We start from the raw sequence: 23,297 nt of genomic DNA on the forward strand, positions 1-23,297 counted from the left end.
TGTGTTGGTTCGCTGTATTTTGTTTATTTTAGGATCTCGTTGTATTTCACAAGATTAAATTTCTTATAATGCATATGGATGGTTCATTCTTAATTCAAATATCCATTTTATAATTCCCAATGCATTTCGGCATGGAATATGCCTTCATCCGGGGATATTTCTAAAGAAAAACGAAGTATCTAATTTAGCACTCTCGTATGAGGAAGTCGTGAAAAATAGAAATTTAAAAGGTGCACGAATGTAAAGACAACATTTGTGGTAGTGTTCCCCAAGAAATGTAAATGAAAATAGATGAAACCTGTGTTTAAGCGTCAAGGCGCTGTGATCTTAACGAGAGGAGAAAAGCAAACGAAGTATAAGTAGTGCTCTGAACCCGATGAAACAACGAAGGACACCATGGGCTATGAAAGAAAACAAATGATTGAAGGTTACAATTCGGAGCTTATTGGTGAAAAGCTGTCAGGCAGTGGGCGGGCTCTCATATTGTGTCTGAATTTCTCAACTATGGAGATGTTGAGCTGAGAGTGGGGAATGCAATTCAGGAAGAGGCCCCATTTCCCATCATGAGGGAGTAAGGGCCAATGTCCCTGCTGCCATCCTTCCACCCTTGCTTCCACAATTTTACTCTTTTTCCCTCCATTCCACCCGCACTGGCCTTGCACCTTTTTAAATGCAAATAACTTTCGTCCAGCCTCCACCACACTTTTCATCCATGCATCTTTTCATCCTCCAATCCTGTATTTCATTCTTCCACCCTTCCTTTCATCCTCCCACCCTTCCTTTCAACCACCACCACCCCTTTCATTCTCCGGCCCTTTCTTTCATCCTCCTAACCCTTCCTTTCATCTTCCCACCAAGCCTTTCATTCTTCCACCCCTCCTTACATTCTCCCACCCTTGCTTTCATCCGCCCACCACGCCTTTCATAGTCCCACTCTACCTTTCTTCCTACTCTGCCTTTCATCCTACTCCTCTGCCTTTCGTTCTTATACTCATCCTTTCATCTTGCCACTTTTACTTTCTACCTACTACTCTGCATTTCATCCTGCTCCTCTACCTTTCATCCTTTTACTCTGCCTTTCGTTCTTACACTTATCCTTTCACCCTCCCACCCTACCTTTCATCGTCCCTCTCTTCCTTTCTTTCAACTACTCTGCTTTCATTCTTACAGTCTTCCTTTCATCCTCCCACTCTGCCTTTCATCCTCCCACCATGCTGTTCATTCTTTCTCCCTTCCTTTCATCCTTCCAACCTTCCTTTAATCTTCCCACTTATCCTTTCTTCCAACTACTCTGCCTTTCATCCTCCCACCCTTCCTTTCATCGTCCCTCTCTGCCTTTCATCCTGCTCCTCTGCCTTTCCTCCTACTCCTCTTCCTTTCATCCTGCTCCTCTGCCTTTCATCCTGCTCCTCTTCCTTTCATCCTGCTCCTCTGCCTTTCATCCTGCTCCTCTTCCTTTCATCCTGCTCCTCTTCCTTTCATCCTGCTCCTCTGCCTTTCATCCCACTTCTCTGCCTTTCATTCTTACACTCTTCCTTTCATCCTGCTCCTCTGCCTTTCCTCCTACTCCTCTTCCTTTCATTCTTACACTCTTCCTTTCATCCTCCCACTCTGCCTTTCATCCTCCCACCATGCTGTTCATTCTTTCACCCTCCCTTTTATCCTCCCACCCTTCCTTTCATCGTCCCTCTCTTCCTTTCATCCTGCTCCTCTGCCTTTCATTCTTACACTCTTCCTTTCATCCTGCTTCTCTTCCTTTCATCCTGCTCCTCTGCCTTTCATTCTTGCACTCTTCCTTTCATCCTCAGCCCTGCCTTCCATCTACAGCTGTTTAACTCTGATCCATCCACGAAGTTAACTAACTTTGCTTGAAACATTAAATCTGCCCTCCAGACCCAAGCCCAGCGCATCAGATGCACTCTTTGTGCCTCCTGTGATCTTCTCCACTCCGGGTCTTTCGGTGCCTCGAGGACTTTTGCTGTTGTTTGAGGAGCCAAACCCTGAAGGTGCGCCTGTGTCCAATCCCAACTTCACCCTCTGACAGAAAGGATACAGACAACACGAATATATCACAGTGCAGGGACTGTCACAAACCCAATTTACCACACTTAAAAGCTGCTTATTATTATCTTATCTCTGTACCTCAGAGGCGATCCCAGGGCAGTCTCTCCGGGACAGACTCACCTTGTGATCTGTGCAGAAAGAGACGCCATCCTTGGGGCTGAAGGCTGATTGGAGGATGCTCAGCCTCTTCAAGGTATATAAAGGACTGGGTCTAAGGTCAACGAAGCATCTCTCTGAAGGAAGAAACATTGTCCGGTGGTGACCTGAGCTCTGTTCCAGAACCAGAGAATGGACAGCAAAGCATGGGCCCTGGTGGCAGTGTGCCTGGTGGGCACCTGCTGGAGCTTACCTGTACAGGTGAGACCCCTTTAACGATGGGATATAGAGCTGTGTGCAGACACAGGTGAGACCCCCTTTAACGATGGTATGTAGAGCTGAATGCAGGCACAGGTGAGACCCCCTTTAACGATGGTATATAGAGCTGTGTGCAGGAACAGGTGAGACCCCCTTTAACGATGGGATATAGAGCTGTGTGCAGGCACAGGTGAGACCCCTTTAACAATGGAATATAGAGCTGAGTTTAGGCACAGGTGAGACCCCTTTAACGATGGTATGTAGAGCTGAGTGCAGACACAGGTGAGACCCCCTTTAACAATGGTATACAGAGCTGAGTGCAGACACAGGTGAGACCCCCTTTAACGATGGGATATAGAGCTGAGTGCAGGCACAGGTGAGGCCCCCTTAACGATGGGATATAGAGCTGAGTGCAGGCACAGGTGAGACCCCTTTAACGATGGGATATAGAGCTGAGTGCAGGCACAGGTGAGACCCCTTTAACGATGGGATATAGAGCTGAGTGCAGGCACAGGTGAGACCCCTTTAACAATGGTATATAGAGCTGTGTGCAGGCACAGGTGAGACCCCCATTAACAATGGTATATAGAGCTGTGTGCAGACACAGGTGAGACCCCTTTAATAGTGGTATATAGACCTGAGTGCAGGAACAGTTGAGACCTCCTTTAACGATGGTATATAGAGCTGTGTGCAGGCACAGGTGAGGCCCCCTTTAACAATGGTATATAGAGCTGTGTGCAGGCACAGGTGAGACCCCCTTAACAATGGGATATAGAGCTGAGTGCAGGCACAGGTGAGACCCCCTATAACGATGGTATATAGAGCTGTGTGCAGGCACAGGTGAGAACTCCTTTAACAATGGTATATAGAGCTGTGTGCAGGCACAGGTGAGACCCCCTTAACAATGGGATATAGAGCTGAGTGCAGGCACAGGTGAGACCCCCTTTAACGATGGTATATAGAGCTGAGTGCAGGCACAGGTGAGACCCCCTTTAACAATGGTATATAGAGCGGAGTGCAGGCACAGGTGAGACCCCCTTTAACAATGGTATATAGAGCTGTGTGCATACACAGGTGAGACCCCTTTAACAATGGTATATAGAGCAGTGTGCAGGCACAGGTGAGACCCCCTTTAACAATGGTATATAGAGCTGAGTGCAGGCACAAGTGAGACCCCCTTTAACAATGGTATATAGAGCGGAGTGCAGGCACAGGTGAGACCCCCTTTAACAATGGTATATAGAGCGGAGTGCAGGCACAGGTGAGACCCCCTTTAACAATGGTATATAGAGCTGTGTGCATACACAGGTGAGACCCCTTTAACAATGGTATATAGAGCTGTGTGCATACACAGGTGAGACCCCTTTAACAATGGTATATAGAGCAGTGTGCAGGCACAGGTGAGACCCCCTTCAACGATGGTATATAGAGCAGTGTGCAGGCACAGGTGAGACCCCCTTTAACAATGGTATATAGAGCTGTGTGCAGGCACAGGTGAGACCCCCTTTAACGATGGTATATAGAGCTGAGTGCATGCACAGGTGAGACCCCCTTTAACAATGGTATATAGAGCTGTGTGCAGGCACAGGTGAGGCCCCTTTAACAATGGTATATAGAGCTGTGTGCATACACAGGTGAGACCCCTTTAACAATGGTATATAGAGCAGTGTGCAGGCACAGGTGAGACCCCCTTCAACGATGGTATATAGAGCAGTGTGCAGGCACAGGTGAGACCCCCTTTAACAATGGTATATAGAGCTGTGTGCAGGCACAGGTGAGACCCCCTTTAACGATGGTATATAGAGCTGAGTGCATGCACAGGTGAGACCCCCTTTAACAATGGTATATAGAGCTGTGTGCAGGCACAGGTGAGGCCCCTTTAACAATGGTATATAGAGCTGTGTGCATACACAGGTGAGACCCCTTTAACAATGGTATATAGAGCTGTGTGCAGGCACAGGTGAGACCCCTTTAACAATGGTATATAGAGCTGAGTGCAGGCACAGGTGAGGCCCCTTTAACAATGGTATATAGAGCTGTGTGCATACACAGGTGAGACCCCTTTAACAATGGTATATAGAGCTGAGTGCAGGCACAGGTGAGACCCCTTTAACAATGGTATATAGAGCTGTGTGCATACACAGGTGAGACCCCTTTAACAATGGTATATAGAGCTGAGTGCAGGCACAGGTGAGACTCCTTTAACAATGGTATATAGAGCTGTGTGCATACACAGGTGAGACCCCTTTAACAATGGTATATAGAGCTGTGTGCATACACAGGTGAGACCCCTTTAACAATGGTATATAGAGCTGAGTGCAGGCACAGGTGAGACCCCTTTAACAATGGTATATAGAGCTGTGTGCATACACAGGTGAGACCCCTTTAACAATGGTATATAGAGCTGTGTGCAGGCACAGGTGAGACCCCCTTTAACGATAGTATATAGAGCTGAGTGTAGACACAGGTGAGTCCCCTTTAACGATGGTATATAGAGCTGTGTGCAGGCACAGGTGAGACCCCCTTTAACGATAGTATATAGAGCTGAGTGTAGACACAGGTGAGTCCCCTTTAACGATGGTATATAGAGCTGTGTGCATACACAGGTGAGACCCCTTTAACAATGGTATATAGAGCTGAGTGCAGGCACAGGTGAGACCCCTTTAACAATGGTATATAGAGCTGTGTGCATACACAGGTGAGACCCCTTTAACAATGGTATATAGAGCTGTGTGCATACACAGGTGAGACCCCTTTAACGATGGTATATAGAGCTGAGTGCAGGCACAGGTGAGACCCCTTTAACAATGGTATACAGAGCTGAATGCAGCACAGGTGAGACCCCCTTTAACAATGGTATATAGAGCTGAGTGCAGACACAGGCGAGGCCCCTTTAACAATGGTATACAGAGCTGAATGCAGCACAGGTGAGACCCCCTTTAACAATGGTATATAGAGCTGAGTGCAGACACAGGCGAGGCCCCTTTAACAATGGTATACAGAGCTGAATGCAGCACAGGTGAGACCCCCTTTAACAATGGTATATAGAGCTGAGTGCAGACACAGGCGAGGCCCCTTTAACAATGGTATATAGAGCTGTGTGCAGGCACAGGTGAGACCCCCTTTAACAATGGTATACAGAGCTGAATGCAGCACAGGTGAGACCCCCTTTAACAATGGTATATAGAGCTGAGTGCAGACACAGGCGAGGCCCCTTTAACAATGGTATATAGAGCTGTGTGCAGGCACAGGTGAGACCTCCTTAACAATGGTATATAGAGCTGTGTGCAGGCACAGGTGAAACCCCCTTTAACGATGGTATATAGAGCTGTGTGCAGACACAGGTGAGGCCCCTTTAACAATGGTATATAGAGCTGAGTGCAGACACAGGTGAGACCCCCTTTAACAATGGTATATAGAGCTGAGTGCAGGCACAGGTGAGATCCCCTTTAACAATGGTATATAGAGCTGAGTGCAGACACAGGTGACACCCCCTTTAACAATGGTATATAGAGCTGAGTGCAGACACAGGTGACACCCCCTTTAACAATGGTATATAGAGCTGTGTGCAGGCACAGTTGAGACCCCTTTAACGATGGTACATAGAGTTGTGTGCAGCACAGGTGAGACCCCCTTTAACAATGGTATATAGAGCTGAGTGCAGGGACAGGTGAGACCCCCTTTAACAATGGTATATAGAGCTTTGTGCAGGCACAGGTGAGACCCCCTTTAACAATGGTATATAGAGCTGAGTGCAGGGACAGGTGAGACCCGCTTTAACAATGGTATATAGAGCTGTGTGCAGGCACAGGTGAGACCCCCTTTAACGATGGTATATAGAGCTGAGTCCAGATACAGGTGAGACCCCCTTTAACAATCGTATATAGAGCTGTGTGAAGGCACAGTTGAGACCCCTTTAACGATGGTACATAGAGTTGTGTGCAGCACAGGTGAGACCCCCTTTAACAATGGTATATAGAGCTGAGTTCAGGGACAGGTGAGACCCCCTTTAACAATGGTACATAGAGCTGAGTGCAGGGACAGGTGAGACCCCCTTTAACAATGGTATATAGAGCTGTGTGCAGGCACAGGTGAGACCCCCTTTAATAATGGTATATAGAGCTGAGTGCAGGCACAGGTGAGGCCCCTTTAATAATGGTATATAGAGCTGAGTGCAGGCACAGGTGAGACACCCTTTAACAATGGTATATAGAGCTGAGTGCAGGCACAGGTGAGACCCCTTTAATAATGGTATATAGAGCTGAGTGCAGGCACAGGTGAGACCCCTTTAATAATGGTATATAGAGCTGAGTGCAGGCACAGGTGAGACACCCTTTAACAATGGTATATAGAGCTGAGTGCAGGCACAGGTGAGACCCCCTTTAATAATGGTATATAGAGCTGAGTGTAGACACAGGTGAGTCCCCTTTAACGATGGTATATAGAGCTGAGTGCAGGCACAGGTGAGACCCCCTTTAACGATGGTATATAGAGCTGAGTGCAGGCACAGGTGAGACCCCTTTCACAATGGTATATAGAGCTGAGTGCAGGCACAGGTGAGACCCCCTTTAACAATGGTATATAGAGCTGTGTGCAGGCACAGGTGAAACCCCCTTTAACGATGGTATATAGAGCTGTGTGCAGGCACAGGTGAGACCCCCTTTAACGATGGTATATAGAGCTGAGTGCAGGCACAGGTGAGACCCCTTTAACAATGGTATATAGAGCTGAGTGCAGGCACAGGTGAGACCCCTTTAACAATGGTATATAGAGCTGAGTTCAGACACAGGTGAGACCCCCTTTAACAATGGTATATAGAGCTGAGTGCAGGCACAGGTGAGACCCCTTTAATAATGGTATATAGAGCTGAGTCCAGACACAGGTGAGGCCCCTTTAACAATGGTATATAGAGCTGAGTGCAGGCACAGGTGAGACCCCCTTTAATAATGGTATATAGAGCTGAGTGTAGACACAGGTGAGTCCCCTTTAACGATGGTATATAGAGCTGAGTGCAGGCACAGGTGAGACCCCCTTTAACGATGGTATATAGAGCTGAGTGCAGGCACAGGTGAGACCCCTTTAACAATGGTATATAGAGCTGAGTGCAGGCACAGGTGAGACCCCCTTTAACAATGGTATATAGAGCTGTGTGCAGGCACAGGTGAAACCCCCTTTAACGATGGTATATAGAGCTGTGTGCAGGCACAGGTGAGACCCCCTTTAACAATGGTATATAGAGCTGAGTGCAGGCACAGGTGAGACCCCTTTAACAATGGTATATAGAGCTGAGTGCAGGCACAGGTGAGACCCCTTTAACAATGGTATATAGAGCTGAGTTCAGACACAGGTGAGACCCCCTTTAACAATGGTATATAGAGCTGAGTGCAGGCACAGGTGAGACCCCTTTAATAATGGTATATAGAGCTGAGTCCAGACACAGGTGAGGCCCCTTTAACAATGGTATATAGAGCTGTGTGCAGGCACAGGTGAGAGCTGCAGTAATAGGGCTGTATGTGGTATTGTGTAGGTGGTGATGTAACAGTGTTATATATGGTTGTGTGTAGGCATAGACTCTCAGGTGTGCAGCGCTGTAAGTACACCTGTGCAGGTGAGAGCCGAACTTACAGTGTCATATGGACCTATGTGCACATAAAGCCTCTCAGATGTACCGCACCTGACTGTGAGGGCATCTGCAGACCCAAGAAACGCAGTAACCATAATGTAGGGGTCTGTACTGCACCTGTAGAGCAGAGTATATCAGTGACAGTATTACACAGCCCTGTGTACATGTAATGCCTCTCAGGTGTGCTTCATCGAGAGCGCACCTGGACAGGAGAGTAATATGAGTGACAGTATCACACAGCCCAGTGTACATGTAATGCCTCTCAGGTGTGTTTCATAGAGAGCGCACCCGTGCAGGAGCATGTACCAGTGACAGTATTACACAGCCCTGTGCGCATGCTACGCCTGTCAGGTGAGCTTCACAGAGAGTGCACCTGTACAGCAGAGTATATATGTAGAGTATATTACCTACTGGCGATAGCCAGTAGGTATATATAGTTAGGATTTTTTCTCTATGGAACTTTTGAAAATTCTATGCCTAATAACTTTGGCGTTTGTGGACGGAATCGGCTGAAATTTTCAGGAAAATGGCACATTTTGTTTCTGAGCAGCCCCTGAAAATTTGGTGGGGTTTCGTCAAGGGGGGGCTGAGAAAAAAGGGGGGTCCCAAAACGCGTTTTTTGCATTGAGTTTTCCATAGGGCGGTTGGACTCACTTTTAGCTCGAACGGCTGAATGGATTTGCACGAAACTTGGCAAAATTGTAGGGACTGTTAGCCCGATGTGCCTTTGCTAGGTCTCAATATATGTGCTTCAGTTGATTTTGAGAAATTAACGTTTAAAACAAGATATATATCTGTAACAGCGCTCCGGGCAGCGCTCCGGTTCGCGAACTTTTCGCGTATCGGAACTTTGCGAAGCGAACCTGATTGGCTCTCCGGTGTCTGTCAACATTCTAAACAGTCCGGAGAGGCCGCCATCTTGTCTCTCGGTAGGATCGAGAGACAAGAGGAGGCCAAAACAAAGGGGGAAATGAAGGAAAGGGGGCAAGGTAGACCCCTTCTGACCCCCTAGGATTGATGAGGGGGATATTATAGAGCCACGCCGGGCCCAAAAAAAGAAAAAAAAAAATCAGATTTTTTCGCCGTAGAGACGCGTCTTGGTTCGCGAACCGGGCAGCTAACCGGGCAGCTAACCGGGAAGCTAACCGTCAGTGTAACCCAAAAAAAAAAAATTATAAATTCCGATTTTTTCGCCGTAGAGACGCGTCTTGGTTCGCGAACCGGGCAGCTAACCGGGAAGCTAACCGGCAGTGTAACCCAAAAAAAAAAAAAAAATCAGATTTTTTCGCCGTAGAGACGCGTCTTGGTACGCGAACCGGGCAGCTAACCGGGAAGCTAACCGGCAGTGTAACGGGAGTCTGAGGAGTAGCTGATTGGCTGTCAATATTGTAAACAGTCCGGAGCGGCCGCCATCTTGTCTCTCGGTAGGATCGAGAGACAAGAGGAGGCCAAAACAAAGGGGGAAATAAAGGAAAGAGGGCAAGGTAGACCCCTTCTGACCCCCTAGGATTGATGAGGGGGATATTATAAAGCCACGTGGGGCCAAAAAAAAAACAAACAAAAAAATCCGATTTTTTCGCCGTAGAGACGCGTCTTGGTACGCGAACTGGGCAGCTAACCGGGCAGCTACCGGGAAGCTAATCGGCAGTGTAACGAGAGTCTGAGGAGAAGCTGATTGGCTGTTATCATTGTAAACAGTCTGGAGCGGCCGCCATCTTGTCTCTCTGTGGGATCGAGAGACAAGAGGTGGAAAAAAAAAAGGTGTAAATGAATGAAAGGGGTAAGGCAGACCCCTCCTGAACCCCTAGGATTGATGAGGGGGCTATTAAAGTTCCCTGGGGGGTGAAAAAAAAAAATTTGCGATTTTTCGCGGTAAAGGTGCTTCCTGGTACGTTAACCGGGCAGCTAACCGGCAGCGTAACGGGAGTCCGACATATTGTGTTTTTTGAACGTTTGTGATATGTGCACGTGTGGATTTTGTCTAATTAAGGTTAAAAAAATATATATATATCTTTAAGCGTGTTCTGGCGCGCTTACGTTTTGGGTTTGGTTTGCGCTGCAGAGACGATACGTCACGGTTATGCGATGCATCATGAGGCGTCTCACGGGCTACGTGATACGTCACTTAATAAAGAATATATTTTACAGCTATAGATATTAGCTTTTAAAAAACCAATGAAATTCACAGAAAAAACCATAGGTTATAGACCATATATAGTTAGGAATTTGCATTTACAAAACCTTGAAAATTCACTGAAAAAACCATAGGTTATAGACCATATATAGTTAGGGATTAGCATTTAAAAAACCTTATTTTATTTGCACAAAACCATTGAAATTCCATATATAGTTAGTTGCACTAACTATATATCGCGGACCCGCAATCCACTGCTAATGATGTCACATATTACATCATTCATGACATGGTCAGTGACATCACTGATGACATCACTGATGACATCTCAAATGACATCACTGATGACATCACTGATGACAACACCCAGTGACTGTATGTTTCTGTAAAGTTAAAATATGTCTTACATATTGAAGAATGAGTGGATGTATAAGTGTCTGGATGAAGGATTTAGTAGGTGCATGACTGACTGTATGAGAGAATGATTAAATGTGTCTCACTGAGTGCATGGGTTAGTGATTAAAGTGTCTTAATTTGGCAATCATTATTTATGTTCTTCTGTAAACTGCTGCATGTTTAAATCAGTAGCTATATCAGTCACTATATGGGTTATTGAATGGTTGCCCAAGTATTTGTATGGGAGACTGAGTATGTGTGTGGGTGGCTGGGAGGTGTATAACTCTGTGCATAGATGTGTTAGCAGTTGATTCCCTAGGTGTATGGGTTCAAAAGTGCATGTAGAAACAGCTGTATGGACAGTTGACTGTGTGCATGAGTATATTGGTGAGTGAATGGATATCTCAGTTCTACATGTCAAAGTAAGTACATATGTAAAACACACTCCATGTGAGAGTTGACATATATAAATAACTGAACATAAGAGCCAGTGAATGTGAGAGTGGCTGTATGAATCATTGTGAACTTGTATCAAGGATTGTATAAGAGAGTAAATATGTGTTAGTATATGTTTGAATAAGTAAGGTGTGTATAACTGTATAGTTGAGGAAATGGAGGTGTGATTGATTCTTTGCATGACTGACTAGGTGTGTGAGTAACTCCATGGATGTGTGACAGTCTGTGAGTGCCTGTTTACACTGAGTGTATCTAAGGTTATATTAGAGTCTGAAGATGTATTATCACATAAATGATATCATCAGTGATGTAATCAGTAATGTCAAATGAGATATCAGTGATGTCATTTGAGATGTCATCAGTGATGTCATCAGTGATGTCATTTGAGATGTCATCAGTGATGTCATCAGTGATGTCACTGACCATGTCATGAATGATGTAATATGTGACATCATTAGCAGTGGATTGCGGGTCCGCGATATATAGTTAGTGCAACTAACTATATATGGAATTTCAATGGTTTTGTGCAAATAAAATAAGGTTTTTTAAATGCTAATCCCTATCTATATATGGTCTATAACCTATGGTTTTTTCAGTGAATATGTATATATGTATATCAGTGACAGTATTACACAGCCCTGTGCACATGTAATGCCTCTCAGGTGTGTTTCATAGAGCGCGCACCTGTACTGCAGTGTGTACCAGTGACAGTTTTACCTAGCCCAGTGCGCATGTAACGCCTCTCAGGTATTGGTAGTGATTGTGAGCTGGGCAAAAATTGTGTGTGCTTAGATATTGCACCTTTTGGCTTTTAGGTGGTGGTGAAAGCACGCAGTACACATAAAATACAAAATTCAAGGGTGCCACAAATGCCATTTTTTAGCACCAGGACTTAGGGCCTTATGTAGGTAAATACTATTTACCGATTCTAAAATACCGAATTTTACCGATTTGGTATTTCAGAATCGGTAAATGGTATGTAGGTATTGATTCAGTAAATTTTACCGAATCCGTAAAATTGGGTAATTACCGATTCGGTAATTCCCCATCATTCCCATGGGCCTGGAGGCCCATAGGAATGAAGGAGAATTACTGATTCAGTAAATACCGAATCGGTAATAGGGGGAAGACTTACAAGGGTGGCAGGGTGTCACATTGACACCCAGTTGCATCCCTGAGTAGTGCATGGGTGCACATGTTGCACACATACATGCCCTGCCACATGGCACTTTGGAAAAGCACAAATTTGCTTTTTCAAAGGTTTTCGATATTTACCACCAACTTTTAGTTGGTGGTAAATACCGAATCCTTAACTCAGAAATGCACTCACTTGAGTGCTCCCTGCATTAAGGATTAAGTAATTTACCAAATCGGTATTTCAAGGATTCAGTAATTTACCGATTCCTTAAATTACCAATTCGGTAAATTACTGAATCCTTAAATTTGGCCCCTACATCTCAAATGACCAATACCGGTCGGTAACGGCCGAAAATCAGTAATTTCGGTCGTCGATCGGTATTGGGCTACCTACATCTGGCCTTTAATCTTTTACAAATTAAGCACTGGACTCAACTTATACATTTAGCTTTATTTAAACTCTGCCACAAAGAAATTGGCAACAAGAAGAAAACTGACAGTAAACCTGGTTAATTGGTTGCAAAGACTGTGTTTTAAAATATCTTATGGATTTAATGCACCTGTTGCAGGGATATGTGTGTTCCCAGTGAATCTGATTGAATAATAATTGTGAGATAACTCTGGAGGTTAATGCACTTGCTGTAAAAATCTGTGTTATGTTTAGCCTCAGTTTTGACTCAAAGTAGCATAGAGGGTTAGTGCAAAGCACATCATGTAACATGCAAATGACAGATTTTATTTTATGTAGATAGATAAGTGGGTTACTGCTTTGAAGACGGAGATCCTTATGTTACTTGCAGTTGCATTGTAAAGCTTTTAATATAGCAGAGTGAGCTATGGAAGTTGATATGTGACTTCTACACCTTGTAATGCCCCACTGTTCTAGGTGTGAGGCTCCTGACTGCTCCCAGCCAGGAGACTGAACAAAAGGAGTCCAGAGGACCCTGGGCCCAGCTGGAGTCTGAAATGAGAATGCCCCGCCCCTGCCTGCACGTTGTTGCTTATGGGAAGCAGGCAATGTGCAGGCGCTGCTGAATGTGTCCTGGCGTTTAAAAATGACACCGGGACGAGTTCAGCACATTATTCAGTGGGGCCCAACCTCTTGGCACGGTGGACAGCGTTAACCCTGTGTATATATTCTATGATTCCTCATGTCCTACGATGTAATGCAACTTCTTCTTTTCCTTTATGTATGTAAAGCACTCTGATACCCCCGGGTCTAGCTAGCGCTATATGAAACTTTATAAATAAATACAACAACAAAAATCATAATAATAGTTGGACGCCGTCCACCCATGTGTACCCCCTGACTTGTGCCCTGGGCCATTGCACAAAGTGCTCGGTTTTCTGCATTTGGGGTCTCAGAATGGGGGGTGAGGCCTAAATCGCATATTCTAGAAGATGTAAATATTTTTGGAAACTCAAACATGGATTTTGTGGAGTGTGCCTGCTCCATTTCTGACACTTTTTACCAGGATGAAATCTTGCTTGCCAAAAACCTGCGATTATGGAATTAGAACGCACATTTGAATTCCGATTGGGCCCAAATCAGGATTAGTGCGGCCAACAGATGGTCCTACTTGAGATACCCCATGGACAACTCAACAGACTCTTCTGTTACATTGTACGAGAACTCTGTACATCCTCGGAGCCATCTGTGCTGCTGAAGGCCATTTGTTCTTGTAACACTTTTTACCGAAACGTTCCTCCAGCAGTTAAGTCAGCATCCAAATAGGTAGATGAGCCACAGACTTCACCCTTGACATCTGTGCAACCCTGAGTGCTTGAAACAAGGGGCCAAGCCATGCCAGGAGCCACAGTGTTTAACCACCATATGGACGCTTCATTATCGATCGCAACAATATTGACCGCAAAATATCAGCTGCCCAGTATCGACAAGAAGAGTCAACAAGGAGGCATGGGAACAGTAAATCCCCGCTCCCCAATATACTCTTACCTTGTTGGGTTGTATGTTTTTACAACGAACTCCGTTGTAAAGCATGCCTTTACCACGCATGCATTACTACGGAATGCTATTTTCACGCTTATCCTTCTCCACGTATTTTTCCGTGGTGACGTCATACGTAGAAAAAAAGAAACGTCCGTTTCCTTCCTCTGCGACGCCGATTGCCTGCACATCTCGTCTAAAGGTTAGTGTTTTTTTGGGGGGGGGGGGAAGCCCCCCTAACCCCCCTTTTGTATTTGTACCCTTTACCACACATGCCTTTACTACATACCTCGTAGTAAACGTATGCGTGGTAAAGGCTGTCGTTGTAACCACGCATGCGTTGTAATGCATGCGTGGTTAAGGTTTTCGTTGAAACGGCCTCGTTGTAGTGGCCGTTTCCCACCTTGATGATACTGTGCCAGGTGATGCCCTGCAGCCCATACCATTACAGGTTGAGGTTTGTTGTTTCCATATTTTGACATATAGCCCAAAGTACATCTTATGTCATCTTTTAAAACATTTGGGTTTCCTAAAGTTCTAATATCCTTATACTTACACTGAGTGATTAAAATGTCACTTTTCTCTTTTGCAGATTTTCTATGAACTGGAGAAAAATCGTAAGTAAATTTTTAGTCGTGATACCTTTGAACTTGAGCATAGCGCCTGTATGTAACGAAGCGCTGTACTCTTAGCGCGGGTGGTGGCTGCATCGAGTACTATCTACCTAATCCCTTTAAATCAGATTTTGTGTGTTTGCAAAGGGATAGAGAGTAAGATGTGCGGCCCTGAACGATGAGCAAAGTGTGCCTGTGCGCCTTGTGCATGACCATAGTGCTGCTATGAGTCACAAGGTGTGAGGATGAAAGGAGGAGCAGTCACACCACTGACTACATGCACAAATGAAGTTGCCAAGACCGGACATGAGAATAAAAAAAACATCCACAGAGAAGCAAACCCCTATGCACCATTGGCGTTAGACAGAAATGGAGCGCTTTATGGATCGGACTGTCCATTGCGTATTCGGAACCGGTTTTTGGGAAAGGATTTAGAATGTCAATTAATCAATCAGGGATTTATAGAGCGCACTACTCACCCGTGAGGGTCTCAAGGCGCTGGGGAGGGGGGATTTGGACAGCTTGAGGTCATCCGAAGAGACAGGTCTTGAGGTCTTTTCTGAAGGCTTGCAGTGTAGGGCTCCGTCTGATGCTGAGGGGGAGTTCCTCCCAGGTCTTGGCTGTGATGTAGGAGAAGGATCTTCCCCCGTTCTAGCTCTGTGGATGCAGTGGATGTTGGCAAGGGCTAGGTTGTTGGAGCCAAGGTTTCTCTTGGGACTGTGGAAAGAGATTCTTCTGTTGAGATCCAGTGTTTTGGAGGGCTTTGTAGGCGTGAGTGAGCAGCTTGAAGGTAACTCTCTTTTCGATGAGGAGCCAGTGGAGGTCGAAAAGGTCCTGGGTGATGTGGTAGTGTCGTGAAATGCTGCGGGCGAGTCTGGCTGCGGCCTTCTGGACGGTCTGGAGTTTGCAAAGGAGTGATTTGTTGATTCCGGCGTCCAAGCTGTTTCCACAGTCCAGCCTGCTGGTAAAGAGTGAGTGGGTGACGGTCTTCCTGGAGTGGGGGGGGGGGGGTCCATTTGAAGGTCTTGTAAAGTATGTAGAGGGTGTTGAAAAATGTGGAGGACACAGCGTTGATCTGTTGGTTCATGGTGAATGAGGAGTTGAGTATGATGCAGAGGTTGCGGGCGTTATCAGAGGGAGTGGGGGATTTCTGAGGGAAGGGAGCCACCAGATGTCGTCCCATACTGGGTGGTGGATCTGAGGATAAGAACTTCTGTTTTCTCCGAGTTGAGCTTCAGGCAGCTGCTGCTCGTCCAGGATGCAACGTCCTTCAGTCCTTCATGGAAACTGTGCCTGGTGATGCTGTGTTCCACTGTGAGGGAGAGGATGAGCTGCGTAATGTCGGTGTAGGATACTATGCTGAGTCCGTGTTTTCGGACGATGCTTGCAAGGGGGGCCATGTAGATGTTGAAGAGCATTGGGCTGATGGAGGATCCTTGGGGTACTCCGGTACTCCACATCTGATCTTTGTGGGTTTGGAGAGGAAGGGCGGGAGTCTTATTTTTTTCGTTCTGCCAAAGAGGAAGGAACAAATCCAGTCTAAGGCAGTTCCCTGTATGCCATCGTCATAGAGTCTGGTGACTATTATGAGGTGGAAGATGGTGTTGAAGGCTGCTGAGAGGTCTAGTAGAATGAGGGCTGCAGAGTGGCCTTGACCAAGGAGGGTGCGGATGTCGTCAGTGGAGGCTAGGAGAGCAGTCTCGGTGTTGTGGTTGCTGCTGAATCTAGATTGGGATGAGTCAAGGATGTTATTTGTTGGATGTTGATGATTTTCTCGATGACTTTGGCGGCTAAGAGGAGGAGAGAGATGGGCCTGTAGTTCTTGAGGTCCGTCGGGTCTGCGGAGAGCTTCTTGAGGAGGGTTTTGACTTTGGCACTTTTCCAGGCATCCGGGAACAAGACTGTTTCAAGGGTGCAGTTGATTGTCAGGGTAGTGGTCAGTGAGTGCTCCGGAGTGGATGCTCTTCATAGTCTTTGCAGTGTCTTCAGTGATGACAGGGGTCCAGGTGAGGAGGGTCTGCTGGGTGGCATAGCTGGTGGATGGTCATGGGTCGGTGACTTGGTCTTGGTTGTTGAAGTTGTATTAAAGCGTCCTGACCTTGTGGTGGAAAAAAGAGCTAAGTTTGTTGAAGAGGTTCTGGGGGGAGGGACATTGGTGGTTTCGCTGGGGTGTCTGGTGAATTATTGTATAATGGTGAAGAGTTAGGTGAAGTTGTTGGATTTGGAGAGGATTCTGTCCTGAATGAAGTTTCTCTTCTTAGATCGGTTGAGTTGGTGGTGTGCCGTGGTGGTTTCCCTGTAGGCAGTGCATGCTTCTGGGGTTTTGCTCTTTCTCCATGCTTTCTCCAGTCATCAGCATGAGTGCTTGAATTCTCGGAGGTCCGTGGTGAACCTGGTAGCTTTCATGTTGTGTCGTCTGTTGGAGTTCTGGAGGGAGGCGAGCATGTTGGTGCAGTCAGCGATCCATTGGTGGAGGTCGTTGGCTGCAGTGTTGATGTCTGTAGTGGTAGGGGGAGGAGTGCGGTTGAGGGCGGCGGTGAGGTGCTCTTTGGTGATCTTGCTCCAGATTCTGCCTTGGAGGCATGGCATAGGCTTGTGTGCGGTGGGTTTCGAGAAGGAGAAGTGGACGCAGTGGTGGTCCGTCTAGGTGTGTGCTGTGGTGTGACTGAAGGCAATGTTGTTTCCTCCGGCTAATATGGGGTCATGGGTGTGTCCCACCGTGTGGGTGGGGGAGCAGATGAGTTGCTTCAGTCCAATGTTGGCAAGGTTCCCTAGGAGGGTGGTGGAATTGGAGTCGCTGGGTTTGTCTAGGTGGAAAGTCAGGTCTCCGAGCAGTACCTAGTCTGTGGAGGCAAGTGAGTGGAACGCAATGTAGTCTGTGATGGTGTTGGTGAACAGGGAGCGGGGTCCGGGTGGTCTGTAGGCGAGTGTCCCGTGGAGAGTAATTCTGGGGTTGGGCTGGATCTGGAAATGGATGTGTTCCATGGGGGGGCGAAGCGTCGTTCAAGATGGAGGTTGTCACTCGGAGGGAGCTTTTGTGAACAATGGCGAGGCCTCCTCCAGGGCGGTTGGAGTGGTCTTTCCACAGGATCTTGTACATGTCTGGGATGGCAGTTGCGATGTCAGGAGCAGAGCTGGCGTCAGTCCAGGTCTCTGTGAGGAAGGCAATGTCGGGAGAGAGGGTGTTGAGGAGGTCCTAAACTTCTACTGAATGTCTTTGCAGGGAGCGTGCCTGTGTAGGATGCAGTGCAGGGGTATGTGTACATTGGTGTCCGGTGGGTTTGCAGCAGCTGTCTGCATCTGGAGGTGGATGAAGGTAGATGAAGGTGTAGCAGCAGTGTTGGCAGGAGAACGGGCCTTGGGACCTGCTCAGCATCGAGAGCTGGCAGTTGTTGCATCCAGGGTTGAGTGCGTGGAGAGAGCTGGAGTCGTAGCAGCGGGGAGTCGGAGGACCAGGGTCCCTGGCGTGGTCAGGTCACGGATGGGCACAGACGGGCTTGCCTTTGGCGTGCCAGTGACATGGCTGCGCAGTGGCCACCATTAAGTAGGGGTCGGGGAAGGGACAGAAGCTGGAAGGCAGGAGTAGGTACAAGCGCGGGGGTGGAGCCGCGGGAGCAGCAGCAGTAGGAAAAAGGCAAAAGGCAATGAACAAACAGAGGCAACAGAGAAATCTGCAAAACAGGCAGTGGAAAAAAAACAAAAACAGAAAAAGACATGATGACCAGTAAACAGAAAAAGACAGAAAAGGCTGAACAGAGTAGACCAGCAGAAGAGCAGGCTCTTCCACTGGACCACCAACGATGAGGCGCAGGTAGGACCCTGCAAGAGAAGGAGGGCCTCGAACACCTACCTAGGAGCCAGAAAGGCGCTGGGGGCCGTGCCTCAACGACAGAGCTGCACGAGGTGAGAGCAGTTTCCCTGACCAGGAGGTCAGAGGTCAAGCATTGTAAGATCATACGGCCCATAAGAAAGATGGGCCTGCACATTTTCCCAGTTTGCAGCATATGCCCCAGCGCCTACAGGACACTGCGCATTTCTCAAACCTCCACCCACTCTGGCCATGACCGTTTTTGCGAGTTGGCAGAAATAGACAGTTTGTGCATTGACACTGATGCACATTTGGACCCAGTGAATGTTTCACCTTCTGTAATTGCTTTATGAATCCATCTATTCCTGTGCGCGAGCAGCTGATGTGAAGCTGGGAATGTGCCTTCTCTTTCAGACACCCAGCATGCAGAGGAGGCCCTGATACCAGACATCTTCGAGATCATCACCAATGAGAACCAAGGTAAGAGTAAAGCTCGGGTTTCTGGGCGCTAGACTTTATCATACGTGACCCTGAGGCCTCATTTAGATGTAAAGACATAATACAAATGTGTGGACGAAGAATTACATGGTGGGGACAGGGTGAAAGGGCTGCCCTTGACAACATGTGTGACATCACAGCTGGTGTTTGCTGACAGAAGACATAAAGCGCTTAGAAGGCAGTTACCCATCTCAGCTGTTAATCTGATTTTTCTGTCTTAATATTCTCAATGTTATTATGGCAAGTCAGTAAAATGCTTTAAGTGGTGCCATAAATCACTCCTGCAATGACAAGATGACAACACTATAGGAATGGAAGAGGCAGGAAACCATTCCCAGTAAATATCAACAGCTGCAATCACTCACTGTGCATGGCTGTGTGCTGAGGTCTTTTTAGTCCTTAGGGTAATTCGTTTTTCCTAAGTAGGGGCCCGATTCACAGAACTAACTGAAGACAAAATCCTAAACTTACTACCCTTTACTCATTTTGGTATTCACAGAAGGCACTTACTCATTGATGAGTAAGTGCCTTCTGTGAATACCAAAATGAGTAAGTGCCTCTGTGAATACCAAAATGAGTAAGTGCCGTCTGTGAATACCAAAATGGTAGTAAGTTTAGGATTTTGTCTCAAGTTAGTTCTGTGAAGCAGGCCCTAGGTGCTTAGGCTACGGTTTGGGTTTTTGACCCAAAATGGCCGCCTCTACCTCCGCCACGAGTGGTTCTTGCATTTTCTTTCTTGAGATTGCCCTTTAGGTTTACAATCAGCTTCCTTCTCTTCTGTGTGCTCTTGTTCTTTCCTATTCATGACAGACCCTGACTACTCTCTATGTGTTTTACTGTTGTAGGCAGCTCACAGCTGATCCACGAGGGGGACATTGCCATCCGCCCAGGCCGCAGTGCCCTCCAATGTCCAGACAACAGCTGCTTCTGGCCTAAATCCAGCGATGGGACTGTCCCTGTGCCCTACACCCTCAGCCCCACTTACAGTGAGTTCACTTTTATGCCAAGGCCCAACCTTGAATTGAAATGAAACCTTTCGAGGCTGCTTCCCCTTATGTCATCCTCTCCTTTCCTCTGCTGTCCCTCAGGTGCTGAAAATGTGGCTGCCATTACAGATGCAATGAGTGAGTTTGCAACAGTGACCTGCATCCGCTTTGTGGCCCACACGGCAGAACCAGATTACCTGCAGATCGTTCCTGATACTGGGTAAGAGCCCAGGACACCCTAAGGACTGACCCTAGGCTCGCCATCACACCAGATAGGGCTCCATCAGATGGACTCATTACCTCCAGATCCTTTCTGCAGAAGAGTAAGAGCACAGGACAGCCTAAGGACTGACCCTACATTCAGCGTCACACCAGATAGGGCTCCATCAGATAGACTCATTACCTCCAGACCCTGCCTGACGATGGGTGAGAGCACAGGACACCCTAAGGACTGACCCTACATTCACCATCACACCAGAGAGGGCTCCATCAGATAGACTCATTACCTCCAGACCCTGCCTGACGATGGGTAAGAGCACAGGACACCCTAAGGACTGACCCTACATTCACCATCACACCAGAGAGGACTCCATCAGATGGACTCATTACCTCCAGACCCTGCCTGACGATGGGTGAGAGCACAGGACACCCAAGGACTGACCCTACATTCACCATCACACCAGAGAGGGCTCCATCAGATAGACTCATTACCTCCAGACCCTGCCTGACGATGGGTGAGAGCACAGGACACCCTAAGGACTGACCCTACATTCACCATCACACCAGAGAGGGCTCCATCAGATAGACTCATTACCTCCAGACCCTGCCTGACGATGGGTGAGAGCACAGGACACCCTAAGGACTGACCCTACATTCACCATCACACCAGAGAGGGCTCCATCAGATGGACTCATTACCTCCAGACCCTGCCTGACGATGGGTGAGAGCACAGGACACCCAAGGACTGACCCTACATTCACCATCACACCAGAGAGGGCTCCATCAGATAGACTCATTACCTCCAGACCCTGCCTGACAATGGGTGAGAGCACAGGACACCCTAAGGACTGACCCTACATTCAGCATCACACCAGAGAGGGCTCCATCAGATAGACTCATTGCCTCCAGACCCTGCCTGACGATGGGTAAGAGCACAGGACACCCTAAGGACTGACCCTACGCTCACCATCACACCAGAGAGGGCTCCATCAGATAGACTCATTACCTCCAGACCCTCCCTGACGATGGGTAAGAGCACAGGACACCCAAGGACTGACCCTACATTCACCATCCCACCAGAGAGGGCTCCATCAGATAGACTCATTACCTCCAGACCCTGCCTGACGATGGGTAAGAGCACAGGACACCCAAGGACTGACCCTACGCTCACCATCACACCAGATAGGGCTCCACCAGATAGACTCATTACCTCCAGACCCTGCCTGAGGATGGGTAAGAGCACAGGACACCCAAGGACTGACCCTACGCTCACCGTCACACCAGATAGGGCTCCGTCAGATAGACTCATTACCTCCGGACCCTCCCTGACGATGGGTGAGAGTACAGGACACCCAATGACTGACCCTACATTCAGCATCACACCAGAGAGCGCTCCATCAGATAGACTCATTACCTCCAGACCCTGCCCGACGATGGGTAAGAGCACAGGACACCCAAGGACTGACCCTACGCTCACCATCACACCAGATAGGGCTCCATCAGATAGACTCATTACCTCCAGACCCTGCCTGACGATGGGTAAGAGCACCGGACACCCAAGGACTGACCCTACGCTCACCATCACACCAGAGAGGGCTCCATCAGATAGACTCATTACCTCCAGACCCTCCCTGACGATGGGTGAGAGTACAGGACACCCAATGACTGACCCTACATTCAGCATCACACCAGAGAGGGCTCCATCAGATAGACTCATTACCTCCAGACCCTGCCTGACGATGGGTGAGAGCACAGGACACCCAAGGACCGACCCTACATTCACCATCACACCAGAGAGGGCTCCATCAGATAGACTCATTACCTCCAGACCCTGCCTGACGATGGGTGAGAGCACAGGACACCCTAAGGACTGACCCTACATTCAGCATCACACCAGAGAGGGCTCCATCAGATAGACTCATTGCCTCCAGACCCTGCCTGTGGATCGGTGAGAGCACAGGACACCCTAAGGACTGACCCTACGCTCACCATCACACCAGAGAGGGCTCCATCAGATAGACTCATTACCTCCAGACCCTCCCTGACGATGGGTAAGAGCACAGGACACCCAAGGACTGACCCTACATTCAGCATCACACCAGAGAGGGCTCCATCAGATAGACTCATTGCCTCCAGACCCTGCCTGTGGATCGGTAAGAGCACAGGACACCCAAGGACTGACCCTACATTCACCATCACACCAGAGCGGGCTCCATCAGATAGACTCATTACCTCCAGACCCTGCCTGACGATGGGTAAGAGCACAGGACACCCAAGGACTGACCCTACATTCAGCATCACACCAGAGAGGGCTCCATCAGATAGACTCATTGCCTCCAGACCCTGCCTGTGGATGGGTGAGAGCACAGGACAGCCTAAGGACTGACCCTACGCTCACCATCACACCAGAGAGCGCTCCATCAGATAGACTCATTGCCTCCAGACCCTACCTGACGATGGGTAAGAGCACAGGACACCCTAAGGACTGACCCTACGCCCACCATCACACCAGAGAGGGCTCCATCAGATAGACTCATTACCTCCAGACCCTCCCTGACGATGGGTGAGAGTACAGGACACCCAAGGACTGACCCTACATTCAGCATCACACCAGAGAGCGCTCCATCAGATAGACTTATTACCTCCAGACCCTGCCTGACGATGGGTAAGAGCACAGGACACCCAAGGACTGACCCTACATTCACCATCACACCAGAGAGGGCTCCATCAGATAGACTCATTAACTCCAGACCCTGCCTGGTGATGGGTGAGAGCACAGGACACCAAAGGACTGACCCTACGCTCACCATCACATCAGAGAGGGCTCCATCAGATAGACTCATTACCTCCAGACCCTGCCTGACGATGGGTGAGAGCACAGGACACCCAAGGACTGACCCTACATTCAGCATCACACCAGAGAGGGCTCCATCAGATAGACTCATTACCTCCAGACCCTGCCTGACGATGGGTAAGAGCACAGGACACCCTAAGGACTGACCCTACGCTCACCATCACACCAGAGAGGGCTCCATCAGATAGACTCATTACCTCCAGACC

General features: G+C 47.9%; 1 protein-coding gene across 1 annotated transcript in view; it reads left to right on the top strand.

Moving 5' to 3' along the window:
• Positions 1-2,337: 2,337 nt before the first annotated feature.
• The window catches only part of LOC147725059 (embryonic protein UVS.2-like), a 62,089-nt gene continuing 41,129 nt past the window's right edge, over positions 2,338-23,297 (top strand). Inside the window, exons 1-5 of the mRNA XM_086918155.1 lie at positions 2,338-2,421; positions 14,705-14,729; positions 18,949-19,014; positions 19,878-20,018; positions 20,121-20,238. Coding sequence (XP_086774281.1) covers positions 2,353-2,421; positions 14,705-14,729; positions 18,949-19,014; positions 19,878-20,018; positions 20,121-20,238 — 419 coding nt within the window. The 5' untranslated portion in view covers positions 2,338-2,352. The remainder of the gene's footprint in view (positions 2,422-14,704; positions 14,730-18,948; positions 19,015-19,877; positions 20,019-20,120; positions 20,239-23,297) is intronic.

This window comes from Lissotriton vulgaris, chromosome 4_1 (genome assembly GCF_964263255.1).
Source record: "Lissotriton vulgaris chromosome 4_1, aLisVul1.2, whole genome shotgun sequence".
NCBI classification, from domain to species: domain Eukaryota; kingdom Metazoa; phylum Chordata; class Amphibia; order Caudata; family Salamandridae; genus Lissotriton; species Lissotriton vulgaris.